Genomic DNA, 14,571 nt, shown 5'->3' with positions numbered 1-14,571 from the left:
GGCTAGTGGTTTTCCAAAGTCACTAGCCACTCAGCATTTTCACCAGCCAAAAATCACCACACTAAATAATTTTTTCATCAATACGTTCCCATTTTATAGCATGATGATGAATAGGTTTCAAATCAAAATGCATATGATCGGTATCATGTTCCACCATGAATGCATGAAAAGGGGGGGGGGGGGCGGGGGACGTTGTTTCTGATTATTGATTACCAATAACGGCATTCGTTATTGTAGCATCATACACTGATGTGTCATGATGTCATGTATGTTGTGTATGTCATAAATGTCACTATAAATTGAAAATGGGGGACCCTGATGTAAACAAGACAAATGTCTTTCTCTGGTCTGCATCCCCTTAACAATTGTGTGTATTGAGCCGTACTGTATTGTACCCATTCTGCAATCTGTTAAATAAAGTTTTCATTCATTCATCGGCTGGTTGGCTATGCTATCAAGGTCTGATCAGCATGAAATCGTTCTTACCTGTGGCCGGTTGGATTCCAAAAAGGATTTCCCAGTTATTGATCGCCATCTGGTAGATCGATATGTCCATTGGCTGATGCTATATTCCTTTACTGCATACTGAATTCGGCATCGCAAAAGGTATTCCATGCGATCTGATGAAGGCATAGCTTCACGCTAACAGAAAAAGTAGGCCTGAATGAAAAAATTTTACATCTGGTCTGAAAACAAGGAGTACTCCATTCTCGAGACAGCACCACTACCAGGATCTGGCCGGTAATGCACTTTTCCGAATTGTTGTGGGAGTTGTAGTATTATGTAGTATCACTTGGATTGACTTAATTATTGCCGATGCCTTTTGTAGACTACAATGTTTTTTTTTCATAGAAAAAAGGTCACCGGCCACTGTGGCCGGTAGAATGACAGAGTTACCGGCCACAGCCGAATTCTACCAGCATTTGGCCGGTGGTCAGGTGTTAATGTCAAGCCCTGCACGTATGTGACAATAATCATAATCAATCGGCAGTTCAACAAGTTGAAAGTACTAAACTCCTTGGAGTGATGCTGGATTGCACTCTGTCTTGGTCTCACCATATTAATTATATTGTTTTGAAAATGGGAAGAGCAATTGTCATTTCCAGGAAATGTGCTTCTTTTGTTGCCCGTCCCCTTTTATGTCAGATAGTTTAAATTTTAGTTTTATGTCATCTTGACTATTGCTCTACGATGTGGTCATCTGCTGCCAGTGGTGACCTCAGGAAGCTCCAGGTGGTCCAGAACAGGGCAGCACGGTTGGTACTGGGCTGCTCACTAAGGTCTAATGTGAGCCGTATGCATGCCTGCCTCTCTTGGCTTAACGTTGAAAATAGGTTGTCTTTTAATTAGAGCTGGGCCGTTAACGGCGTTAACGTGCTGCGTTAACGCGATACTAGTATCGCGCGATAATATAATTGACGCAGTTAATCTAAAAACAATTTTTTTTTTTATGTTTTTTTTTCTTTTTTTCTTTTATTTACCCAGGGTAGGTTCGCTGAGCACAGATGCTCTTTTTCAGGAACGCCCTGCTTCACATTCACACAGTTCCATTCACACCTGGGAGCTGCCCAGTACAACCACAGTTGACACCATTGGCCACTGAGCAACTCCACTGGAGCAGTTGATTTGCATTGGCAGGGTTTGGCCCTGTCTGGCACCCAACGGGAAAAATATTATAGGCACTATAAGTAGACACCTCTACATAAAACAAGCTGGTCTGCCTGAGTGACTGGTGGAAGAAGGAGAAATAGAGATTGGACTGATTGAGTCAAGCCATGTCACATAGTTCAAGTTTGAAATGCTTCTTTCTGTTTTGCTCCTGAGAGTGTGCTAGATACTGTACTGTACTGGTAATATTATTTATTTGTGTTAACTTCTGAATAAAACAACTTATTAAACACAAGTACATCTTATTGAACATTATTTTGATATTTCATTACCAATTATCATAGCAAAACAGCTTTTTCAAACAGTCTGTAATACATTTTGGAAACGGGAGATGGGCTCATGGTGTAATGGGCCACCTGGCCTGAGAAACATAAGGAGGAAAGAAAAAGTAAGGACTTACTTCTGGTCATTATTTGGGTAGAACACATATATTTTGAATGCCTTCGGCAGATTTTTTTCCCCGCCATTTTAATCTAGATTAATCTAGATTAAATCCAGGATTGCAGATAGATTAATCTAGATTAAAAAATTTAATCTATGCCCACCTCTACTTTTAATACACTTGTGCTGTTCAAGTTGGTCATGAGCAGTAAAACTCCTGTTTTTATACATAAACAGATTGTTTATAGTAATACTGTGCATGATCATTACACTAGAGGTTCCAGTAATGGGCAGCTTGAATTACCAGGTCCAAAAACCAACGCTTTAAGGAGATATTACATTTTTTGATCATTGACTCTTTGGAATAACCTGCCTCAAAACCTCTGCTGCATTTACAGTACATTTACTTAAAAAAATAATCTTAAATTGTATTTAACATTGTAAAGTATTTTTATTTCGTTTTCTGTTTCTTTGCTCGCATGTAATTTTAGCGATATTATTTGTTAGCTTCATTATGCATTGTGTGTTGAGTACTGACTTTTAATAATTTTGTTTTGCAACAATAATTGTTTTTGTATGTTTTTTTTTGTGTGGACCCCAGGAAGACTAGCTGGTTGCTATGGCACCAGCTAATGGGGATCCTTAATTAAATCGAATCAAATAAAAATCATGGGTGGATAATACAAATGCTGGATACATTTTAATAATGCCTTGTCAGCCTCTCCTAAAAGCCTATTTGGTATTGTATGGTCAGAGATAGGCATCTGTCTGCACAGACTGCAACCCTAGCATTGAGTGGTTGCCATGGTAACTAAGGCGCACATTAAGGCTCTGTAACACCCCACGTGCGTGTGGACAGGGCCTAAGGAAACCACTAGATGGCAGCATGTGTAGAAGGGGGTCAGGTCTCTTGAGAGAGAAGTTGCTCACATTTCACCTCAACATGCAGTAAAGTATAGTTTTTACTCGACATACACATTTAAAGGGGAACTATCTTATAAATGGCCTTTTTGAGTGTTTAGCATTGTTTCCTACCTATGTGAACTTATATTAATATGATCTATGTCTCAAAATTCTCATATTGGCGCATTCTTCCAATTCTCCTCTCACAATATTCACCCTCACTGAACTGAGTCGTTTGAAAATGTGCCTATATGTGATGTCATATAGACACTGCTGCATGTTAATGTTCAGGCGAACACGACGCTGCGCAGTGGTTTAGGAGCCCAGGCTCAAAACAGCTCGAGATCTTGAGGTAGAAAAATGCTGTTTTTGAGGACTTGATTAGAAATACAAAACAATGAATAAAAAAAATATATATATTACAGAGGTGTTCCATAGACTCACAGGAATTGTGTAAAATTGCCCAAATAGTGAAAGAAATAGTAAAATAGTTCCCCTTTAATTATTTTCTCTGAATATGTTTGTTTTGTAGCAAGTAGTTTTGTTTGTTTGCCATCTTTAGTGTTAGTGTTACATTCAAAACAACTGCAGTGCTCCGTCCCCTATAGATGGTCTCTGGTTATACTACTATAACCTTTGACCTCTAGTAAGTGATGCTTCTGTGCACAGAAGGGAAAGAGTTCCACAAAAATTGCATACCATGAGTTTGACCTCCACAGGCATGAGGGTGCACCTGCATAAAGTGACAATTAATTATTATTTTAATTATTTTAAATTATTAAAAAAAAATCCCTCTAGCGTGGACTACAGCGTCCCTAAGCAAAGTGTTTGATTTGCTTGGCAGGACACATTGGCGCCGACTATCTTAGTTTTCTATGTCTATTTTATTATTAGTATTATTGCACAATCGATGCAGGCATGACCACCCGCATTTCACTGTATGCCCTGGTATGTATGTGACAAATAAACCTCTTGAATCTGAACGATTAGATTTTATTTACACTTTAAACTCATTCTGCCATCAGAGATAGTTTACCTGAAGACCATGACTTCACCCAACTCACCCAACTTACCCGGGAGCCCTGATGTTTTCTTTGACATCGTGGCCGCAGACGACCAGTTCTCCTTCGATGTTGTGAAGCGCTCCCCCAACAACATGATTATGGGTAAGAGAGAGAGAGAGAGACAGGGCTGCTAATTGAACCTATTCCAAGCTCCGCCCTCTTTACCTGACCCTCCAATCACAACTGTTGATTTCCATGTTAATTGTATTGCAAAAGAAAAAAAACTGGAAACATATCATTATACTATAAAAAAGGGAAATATTTTGATCATATGGCCCAGAACCTAAAACCACATTGTGAAAGTCATCTCACTAGATGTTCCCTGTGTTAACACTTCTTTTAAGGACTCTGGTTGTTTTGATGTCTGTTTTAATTATTTCCCTTACCTCTGTGATGTATGTACCATCTGTCTATTTTCTATTTATTTTATTTCGTTTTTGTCCCCTTTCCCCGTTAGGAACCAAGGGGACCTTTTGTCCTCTCGCCAGGCCGTCATTGAAAATAAGAATTTGTTCTTAATGGACCTGCCTGGTTAAATAAAGGTTAAATAAAATCCCCCTGCTTGTGTTGCCAGGTGTTGTCCGGCAGGTGAAGCCCATCGCAGGACCCAGGAACATCGTGGTGGAGGTGTCCATGACCTACATCAAAGATCGAGTCATCTCTCACCGCAACATCATCATCATCCATGTCTTCATCTCAGAGTTTTGGTTCTGAGTGGGCAGGGGGATGGTGGGGGGGGGGGGGGGGGGGGGGGGGGTCTGAATTCACATGTGGAATATTACAGTACAACCAAAGTATCACAATACCAAGCAATATCCCGGTACCACAACAACTGCCGGCTGATAGACATGGAGCTGTCCAAGGTACCCAGCCTATAGACATGGAGCTGTCCAAGGTACCACCTGTGGAGGCCATCCTATAGACATGGAGCTGTCCAAGGTACCACCTGTGGAGGCCATCCTATAGACATGGAGCTGACCAAGGTACCACCTGAGGAGGCCATCCTATAGACATGGAGCTGTCCAAGGTACCACCTGAGGAGGCCATCCTATAGACATGGAGCTGTCCAAGGTACCACCTGTGGAGGCCATCCTATAGACATGGAGCTGTCCAAGGTACCACCTGAGGAGGCCATCCTATAGACATGGAGCTGTCCAAGGTACGACCTGAGGAGGCCATCCTATAGACATGGAGCTGTCCAAGGTACGACCTGAGGAGGCCATCCTATAGACATGGAGCTGTCCAAGGTACCACCTGAGGAGGCCAGCCTGTCGTAATCTTTACAAATTCAGCCTTCAGGATCTTTGGTATCATCATTTTGGTAGTATTGAAGTATTTTACAAACCTAAACGGCCATATGAAACAGACCTGGGCACAGTATATATATATATATGGACTATTTGAGGTGTGCCTGATTTAGCTTGCCATACACACACTAAAGCTTCAAGAGCCGGTCTGATTAGTCACAAACCACGAGTGAACCCATCACCAGCGCCAGTGTTTGGGTTTATAGAGAAATAGGAGGTAGAATGTGTTAGCGATGCTTGTGGTCAATGGAAGTGGAAGTCATTCAGACACATGTCATTCAGACTTCCACCTGCATGGTTCTATTTCCATTATCCAGAAAACCAAAACAGTGGTCCAAGTACTCCTCTGAGAGATTGAAATGACTCTATTTGTGGCAAATCAAGATGGGCCTCTTTAACAAAGTGAGGTGGTTTTTAGTTGTTGTTGTTTTTCTCAAGTCCTATTCGAAATGTATTCGACAACTTACTTTCCTTTGGTATGAAGTACAGTGAGCGGCGACTCTGGTCGTGGATACAAAGGTGTTCAAAGAAAGATGAAGCGCGTTATCCGTGTCGAATACATTCTACCGAGTCAAACTCCTTCAGACTGTACTGTACACTGTGGTGATGAATTGTGGGTTAAGCCGTGGAAATGTGTGGTGCAGCATGCGCTTCGTCTGCGTTGGCAGAATGGATACGGAACACTTGGTTTGAATTATCTAATGCTGGGATCTTTTTTTGTATCCAATATTTAAATATGTCGACTTTTTCCATGACTACTGCTTGTAATTTGCATCGATTATCACTGTACAATATTGCATGGGAATAAAGAGGAACCGTGTGACTGATGTTTTGCAGGACAATGTCTTATTTTCTTTTTTGGTATTTCTAGGGCAGGTAGTCCTGCTGCACCAAATCACCCCGTTGGTCGGCTGCCATAGCTGAGGCTTTCAGACCCATAGATATCTATAGAACACTAGATAGCTTAAGGCGGAGTCACCAGCGTCACTGAACCGCCGCCATCTTGCTCCAGTTTTACGGATTTACAAACGGGTTGGTTTGCTATAAACATCAAAGATGTAGTTATGATACTGCATACTTATAAAAAAAAATTGTTAAAGATGTTTTTTTTTTTTTACAAACCACTTGAATCATAGCCACGTTAATAATGCTTGTAATAAACCAAACCGTTTGTAAATCCGTCAATATTTCAGCGAGTTATGAGTATTTTTGTCTGTGCAGCTCACTCACTCTCACTCAAGGCTAACTGGGGCAAGATGGCGGCGGTTCAGTGACGTCGCTCTCCATTGGCCGGCAGCGCGGGCAAGCTATCTAGTGTTCTATATATATCTATGTTCAGACCCGACCAATTCCAATACCAGACGGCCTCTTTGGGAACCGTACACCTCGCCATTGTACCACTTCCTGTGTGTGTGAAGCTGAAGACATTTCCAGGCTCACCACTCAAAGCATGAATAATGGGATTCCCGTAACCGCACATGCGTGGTAACTGAAATAGCTCATCTATTAGCTGAAAACATGGCTTGAGGAGGGGGCACCCTGACCAACCATCCATAATCAACCTTCTCCCCCCGTCACAGACGCACTTTCACTGCTTTTTTGCATGCGCCTTGCCAGAGAAAACCCATAGACCCCAAATACATACTTGCAAGCCACCGAACCGAGGGTTTTGAGGTGTGTTTGTTATTGCAGCTGGAGTGCCATAAACTTCTGTATCGGATCAATTTTAAATGGTGCTTGATGTGAATGTTTTTTGTGTTTTTTTTTTTTTTTTTTTTAAGTGGTAGCTTGCGAGGAGGTGAAATGATCGCTCCATATAATGGATGCTTCCATTGGAAAGATGTTACTCTAATAAAAGTATCATTTTTAATTGCTTTTGCAAATGCTGGAAGCCTTGAAAAGGCCCAATCAATGATATAACAGACATGTTTTTATTTACTGGTATAGCTAAAACTAAAGTATAAACCAGGCATTCTCAAAGTGCGGCCTGCGAGCCAATGGCAGCTCTCGAAAACGTTTATTTTGTCCCGCGATGAGTTAAGGTGCAAAATGCATATGTGCTGTATTTGGTCATGTTCCAATACAGTTTTAAACCAACCTAGAACATCACTTTGCTTTTAAAAAGGGTAAAACTGCGCCCCCTGGCCCTGGGCTAAACTGTCAAGGAATGCCAGCTTGCTGAAAGCTTGCTAGGCTACTAGGTTGCATCATATAGATATCTATATATAGATATCTATGGGTTGCATGGCATACATGACTCGCGAAATGCCTACTCGTGAGACATATGACGTCATCATTGTAGGTACGTCTTCTAGTGATTTCAGTGATTGCCATAAGTTTGAGGTGGGGGGGGGGGGGGGGGGGGGGTAGTTGTCGATATCCACTTAAGCTGTCCGATTGAAGAGTGAAGGCTGAAGCAGATCTTTTAACTTTTTACTGTATGAAGCACAATCTCACAGAACCAATAATTTCACTGTAATGTACATTATATGTGACAAATAAAACAAAAATTGGAACTTGAACTTGAGATGGGTCAAGTATTCAAGAGTAAAACACTCCATAATTGTCTTATTATGCCAGTTTGCTTTAGTGGGAGGATTTATCCATGACATGAAAATGTTCTTTCTTGCAGCATAATGCAAAAATATCATACAGTCTGCTAGAACTAGCACCAACAATTGCATCAGACAATCTTGTAAAATATCCATCCAATATGCTTTAATTTTAGGACTGGACCAGACACAATGAGTATAGGTCCCTACTGAGATTTTACATTTTAGGCACAATGGTGAAAGCTGGGGGTTCATTTTATGTATTTTGTTGGGGGGATTTAAATAGTTAATATATTTAATTGTATGTGCTGTATTTTGTGGCTGTAAAATAAAATGTAATTTCCATTTACAGATCTAACGTTAACTCTTTGAGAATTAATGGGATACATTTTAGACCAATTTAACACTATCTGAGCAAGCATGACATGGGGGACCCTGATGTAAACTAGACGAAAGTCTTTCTCTGGTCTGCATCCCCATAACTGTATTGTACCCATTCTGCAATCTGTTAATAAAGTTTTCAATCAATCAATCAATCAATCAATCAATCAATCAATCAATCAATCAATCTTTTGTATCTGTGATAAAGCCAACGCTGTTAAACGGCACATGTTTGGACTCCGCCCTCACCTCGGTTTTAGCCAATGACGTGCCGCGAAACCACGCCGAAGCCCCGCCCCGGGATGAGAGAGCAAAGCAAACATGGCGGCCTCCACTGACAGCGAGATGGACATGTCAGCATCGATCAGTGGCATTTTAAATGAACATTTCTCTCCGAGTCATTTGCAAGTTTTGAAATCCTTCACAACTGTGATGCGAGATCCGGAATACAGGTGCGACCACCAGACAAGTGTTGCCCATTTTACGGGAGAAATGGTGTTGTAGCCGGATAGTTAAGTAAAGTTACGCTAAGCTAACGGTAATGTCCACATAGCATCACTGATGATGCCGGACACCTCAAATGAAACCTATCTAGTCTGACAGTTCAGCCCATAATCTCAGCCTCGTGTTGTTTCTTAAATATGATGCCTGAACTTGTAATTCACATAACGTTAGTTTACTAAGCTAAGCTGCATATAGCGACAACAACCGACGTGAATATACTGTACTATTTTCCGACATGGCTTCTGTCTTTCATAATATCCATATTTAGTCAAATATGTCAGTGTGACCGCTTTCAGATGCACAGTGTTTTCGAAAATTGTGTTATGTTCATTCATAGCTAAAGTAAAGACAGTAGTACTACTATTAGCAGTACAGTTTTACTTAGTTTTGGGTGCTGTATATCACATCCACACACTGAGTAGTACATAAAAACACTTATATGGGTTAATTTGAGTTAGTCTTTATTGTAACATGGCTGTTATTATGACGTTATGTCCTCCTCCCAGAGATGCCGTGGAGCAGGAGGTGTTCCTTGGTCTCCTGAGGGTCTTGTCCAAGTTGCACGAGGAGCTCCAGGCCGCTGGAGAGGAGCGATCTGCCTCCCTGTGTCTCCAGTTGACAGCAGAGTGCTTCAGGGGCCAGAGGAACGCCTGTGTCCAGAGCTCACGCAACCAGGGGATGCTCAGGTAGGTACCTCACACAGGCAGGCTGCATTATGGCCAGTCCGGTGGTCAGTTTTTGAGGCTTGTTTTGGTCACCCATATTATTGTCCAATGTCAATACCAATTGTTATAAGACATTTAGTACAAATGCAGGTACAAGCAGTAAGCTTTTAAAGGAACATGCCAACATTATCTCACGTTCACTATTAAGTAAAAACAAAACCCTGAGTTAACGTGGAAGCTCGGACAGTTCAAGCATCAACGATGTAACTTTTGGAATTAATCATTTTGTTCCTGGACATTACGTTAGCCTGCTGCGACTAGCTCGTTTGCTTGTTTGATCATCTCACTTTAAGTGCCGAAAACGTGTTTAGGCGTCCTTCCCCGCCATGCTCAAGTTGCCGAGGACGCCGTAACTCGTCTTCAATATCAATATTTCAAAAATCTGTGATCGGAATCATATTTTCCATCCACAGCCTTCACACACAGTTCTGAGCTCCTCTCAATCCTCTAGCGGTTCAAGAGCGCCATCTGGTGGCCGATCGGCAGAAGCGCCAAACAGGAAGTGATGTGGATGAAGTGCTGATCACCCATATTACTTCCGGCCACTCTCTATAGCTCCCGCGACTCCATCTTGACACAATACATAGCGATCCGTTGCCAATAACTCGATAAACAACATGATTTGGACGTATGTACCATTATACAACCTGGAAATGGACCGGGTATTTTTACATCCCATAATGGAAAACTGTCTACCCCACGCTGATCGCCCAACGGCCCGCGGAGACTGGGGTGAGTTTTAGCGTGTAATATTTCCGTGTTCGATACTAACTGATCTGATGAACATATGACCCACATTAGATGAATGGTATAACGCTGCCCACGGAATTATAAACGCCCCCTCGCCCATCCGGTCAACATCAGAAGTACTTCCAGTTGGAATTTTTTATATCGCGCTGATTGCTATCAAACTGTATTTCATCATCAATATAATGCATTTGGGGCTATAAATCACGTTCTGGAGAAAGCTGCAGAAAGAGATAAAAACATACTTATACTTTAGACCATATTTTAGTATGAATATGTGAATGAAAAAGTTTAACGTTGCTACACCATGAACAATACATATAGGACCTTGAATGGGCCCTAATAATGGCAATCTAGCAATAGAATTAAAAAAGTTATAGCCCTGCAAAGAAGGGGAACTTCTCCATGTTAAATAGAGCTGGCAACGGATGGTATATCATGAATTTAGCCTTAGGCAATCAAAGTGTTAAGTTAAAACGAATAGTATTGAATAGTAATTTTAGAGTTTTACCCAACCCTACTTTAAACAAGTAATTTTTTGTGTTATGTTCACTTGGCACTTGTATTAAGCAACACACTCCCAGTAAAAAGGTAATAGAAATACCAATTATTTTGTTGGCCATATGCTGATGGTTCTTTATGAAGTCCAATGGTGTTGCCCAACGCTGGAATATAATGTTATTTTTTTTCTCTCAGGGAGCTTGGTTTCGTAGACGTGTCCCTAAACATTTTAAGCCTGCTTCAGAGCATGGAGGGTAGCGATAGCACCTTTGAACGTAAGTATTACGTCTTGGATTAGTACATCTAGACTTGGTCCTGTTACATAATTTGCACATTTTGGTGGGAAACCTGTCCACACATCCCTCTGTTCTCTCGTTAGCTCTCCGTTGCGGGATCCAGTTCCTGGGGAATCTTGTCGTGGGAAACCAGGCCTGCAAAGACCACATCTGGCGCATGATTTTCCCAAACCTTCTCCTGTAAGTCCTGTACTTATGTGTTCCTCTCAGCAGCTTTAGGAACCTTGTGGCTTTTATCCCCATAGGAAGCCAGAAGTATAGAACGGTTTCAGTGGAATGGCTGCACTAGAATCTAGGGGTGTAAGGGATGCTCGATATTGGCTTTTTTACCGATACCGATATTCCGATATTGTCCAACTCTTAATTTCCGATACCGATATCAACCGATATCAACCGATACCGATATATGCAGGGTTTCCCCCCCCAAAAAAACGGAATAATTTCAGGTAACTAATAATTTCACTGGATGCAATATTGTTATTGTTTTTTTTTTCTTTTTTTACCGATACCGATAGTTTCTGATATCACATTTTACTGCCGATAATATCGGCCGATAATATCGGTCGGCCGATAATATCGGCCATCCCTAGGTGTAACGGTACACAAAAACCACGGTTTGGTACGTATCTCGGTTTTGAAGTCACGGTTCACGGTTCATTTCGGTACAGTGAGGGAAAGTTTGTAGAACGTGGCTCTCCATGTTCCCCTCGGGGTGACGTAGTGTTTCCATGTTCCACTCGGGGTGACGTAGTGTTTCCATGTTCCACCCGGGGGTGACGTAGTGTTTCCATGTTCCCCTCGGGGTGACGTAGTGTTTCCATGTTCCACTCGGGGTGACGTAGTGTTTCCATGTTCCACTCGGGGTGACGTAGTGTTTCCATGTTCCCCTCGGGGTGACGTAGTGTTTCCATGTTCCCCTCGGGGTGACGTAGTGTTTCCATGTTCCCCTCGGGGTGACGTAGTGTTTCCATGTTCCCCTCGGGGTGACGTAGTGTTTCCATGTTCCACTCGGGGTGACGTAGTGTCTCCATGTTCCACTCGGGGTGACGTAGTGTCTCCATGTTCCACTCGGGGTGACGTAGTGTTTCCATGTTCCACTCGGGGTGACGTAGTGTCTCCATGTTCCACTCGGGGTGACGTAGTGTCTCCATGTTCCACTCGGGGTGACGTAGTGTCTCCATGGTCCACTCGGGGTGACGTAGTGTTTCCATGTTCCCCTCGGGGTGACGTAGTGTTTCCATGTTCCACTCGGGGTGACGTAGTGTCTCCATGTTCCCCTCGGGGTGACGTAGTGTCTCCATGTTCCACTCGGGGGTGACGTAGTGTCTCCATGTTCCACTCGGGGTGACGTAGTGTTTCCATGTTCCACTCGGGGTGACGTAGTGTCTCCATGTTCCACTCGGGGTGACGTAGTGTCTCCATGTTCCACTCGGGGTGACGTAGTGTCTCCATGTTCCACTCGGGGTGACGTAGTGTCTCCATGTTCCACTCGGGGTGACGTAGTGTCTCCATGTTCCACTCGGGGTGACGTAGTGTCTCCATGTTCCACTCGGGGTGACGTAGTGTTTCCATGTTCCACTCGGGGTGACGTAGTGTCTCCATGTTCCACTCGGGGTGACGTAGTGTCTCCATGTTCCACTCGGGGTGACGTAGTGTCTCCATGTTCCACTCGGGGTGACGTAGTGTCTCCATGTTCCACTCGGGGTGACGTAGTGTCTCCATGTTCCACTCGGGGTGACGTAGTGTCTCCATGTTCCACTCGGGGTGACGTAGTGTCTCCATGTTCCACTCGGGGTGACGTAGTGTCTCCATGTTCCACTCGGGGTGACGTAGTGTCTCCATGTTCCACTCGGGGTGACGTAGTGTGCAGTTACTGTTAAGTAGGGCTGTCAACGAATATTCTATATTCAAATGAATAATCGACTTGAATGTGCTGCATGACGGATAGAAGACACGCAACGTTAGGCCTAACAAAAATAATAGTTGGTTTCAGGTTGGTTGTCAGTTTGGCCATGGGTAGGTAGGGAATTTATTTTTATTTTTTTTTATTTTATTCTTTCCCACGGCGACTATGGATAGGGAATTTCTTTATTTAATTAACCCTTTCACTGCCACACGACAGAAGGTTAGCCCTTTACTATCACACAACCGACGGCGATGCTCCATCATTAGCATCATTAGCTCCGCGGATGCGGAGCTAATGATGCTAATGATGGAGCATCGCCGTCGGTTGTGTGATAGTAAAGGGCTAACCTTCTGTATTGTCACAGTGAAAGGGTTAACCGGCTGTCGTGTGGCAGTGAAAGGGTTAAAATGTTCACAACAACATGGATGCATGTACTCTGCCAGCATGTTTAATATCCATAATACTAAATGTTTGACTAAGATTTCTATGAAACTTTATTCTTAAAAAAAAAAAAAAAAAAAAAAAAAATGATTTTTTTTTTTTTTAATATATAATTTTTTTTTTAAACTCATAAAATATATTGGGTCGCACCTAAATCGGCAGGGTCGGTCGGCAACCTGAAACCAACCATTATTTTTGTTAGGCCTTAAGAGGATGAGTCACACAGCCCCCCGATGTTCTTGCGGAAGTTGTTGACTCCCAGTGAGACGGGAAGCTACTTTCGAAGGTTTCTATGACAACACACTCCCATCCTCTTCTTATAATGCCAGTTGCACTTGCAGTGCAGTTAATATCAACATCTGACAGGAAATCAAAATAAGTTAATTCAAGTTCATTTAAAGTTTTTCCACGTTTGTTTTTGTTAAGTTGAAACTGTCTTTACCAAATAATATTGAAATATGAATGTGTTACTCTCAGCTTTATTAGGAATCTCCTGATGTTATGCTGAGGGAAAGATAGAATATTCGCGTATCCTTAATAATGTTTGCAATATGAATGTGCATGTCCGGGGCAGCATGGCAACATGGGTAGGCCATTGTGCTCATGATCGGAAGGTTGAGGGTTCGAGCCCTGGTCAGGGGAGATTTTGGAAAGTGGTGGTATTGTTGTCCAGCAGGGAGCGCTTGGTCCTCTGGACTTGGCAGTAACAATGTCCCTGTCACGGTGATGTGGACACCGTACAGTTGCGAGTGCCGTCCTTTCGGATGAAACGTTAAACAGACGGGGGGGGATTTTGACATTTACTGGGTCCAGTTTCTAATTGCAGCCACCCGTAGGTGCTCTTTGGTTTTGAAGGAGGCTAGGGATTCACAATGGCATTTCAGCCATTCATTAATTCAGTGCTTCTCAAACTTTTTCTGTCAGGCCCCCCTTTGGCGGACCAAAATATTTTGCCCCCCCCCCCCCCTCCCTCGCCCCAACAAAATAGTCATGAAATGGGCCATGTTTAAATTGATTGAAATAACACTAATATCGTGACCTTTCAAATTGGCCCTATATTTTGTTTTCAGAGCTGTCATGGATGAAAAGCCAGCTTCACACAGATACTGTATGTGGTGCTGAATGGTATCAACACCTTAACTGCTGCATCATGAGATACTTGGTACTCAGCACCACACTCTGAAACTAGCTCTCT

At 42.6% G+C, this 14,571-nt stretch overlaps 2 protein-coding genes across 2 annotated transcripts in view; both read left to right on the top strand.

The window, feature by feature from the left end:
* LOC311242140 (fibulin-1-like) overlaps window positions 1-4,730 on the top strand; it is a gene marked incomplete at both ends in the record, with an annotated part of 67,466 nt that extends 62,736 nt beyond the window's left edge. Inside the window, 2 exons of the mRNA XM_084331093.1 lie at window positions 3,978-4,118; window positions 4,591-4,730. Coding sequence (XP_084187219.1) covers window positions 3,978-4,118; window positions 4,591-4,730 — 281 coding nt within the window. The remainder of the gene's footprint in view (window positions 1-3,977; window positions 4,119-4,590) is intronic.
* Window positions 4,731-8,575: 3,845 nt separating this feature from the next.
* atxn10 (ataxin 10) overlaps window positions 8,576-14,571 on the top strand; it is a 34,214-nt gene continuing 28,218 nt past the window's right edge. The window contains exons 1-4 of the mRNA XM_084331177.1: window positions 8,576-8,708; window positions 9,267-9,446; window positions 10,929-11,008; window positions 11,113-11,209. Of these exons, the coding sequence (XP_084187303.1) occupies window positions 8,578-8,708; window positions 9,267-9,446; window positions 10,929-11,008; window positions 11,113-11,209 (488 nt within the window). The 5' untranslated portion in view covers window positions 8,576-8,577. The remainder of the gene's footprint in view (window positions 8,709-9,266; window positions 9,447-10,928; window positions 11,009-11,112; window positions 11,210-14,571) is intronic.

Source organism: Notolepis coatsorum (genome assembly GCF_963971535.1).
Source record: "Notolepis coatsorum genome assembly, chromosome: 15".
Taxonomy (NCBI): Eukaryota; Metazoa; Chordata; class Actinopteri; order Aulopiformes; family Paralepididae; genus Notolepis; species Notolepis coatsorum.
This window is presented reverse-complemented; position numbering and strand designations above follow the sequence as displayed.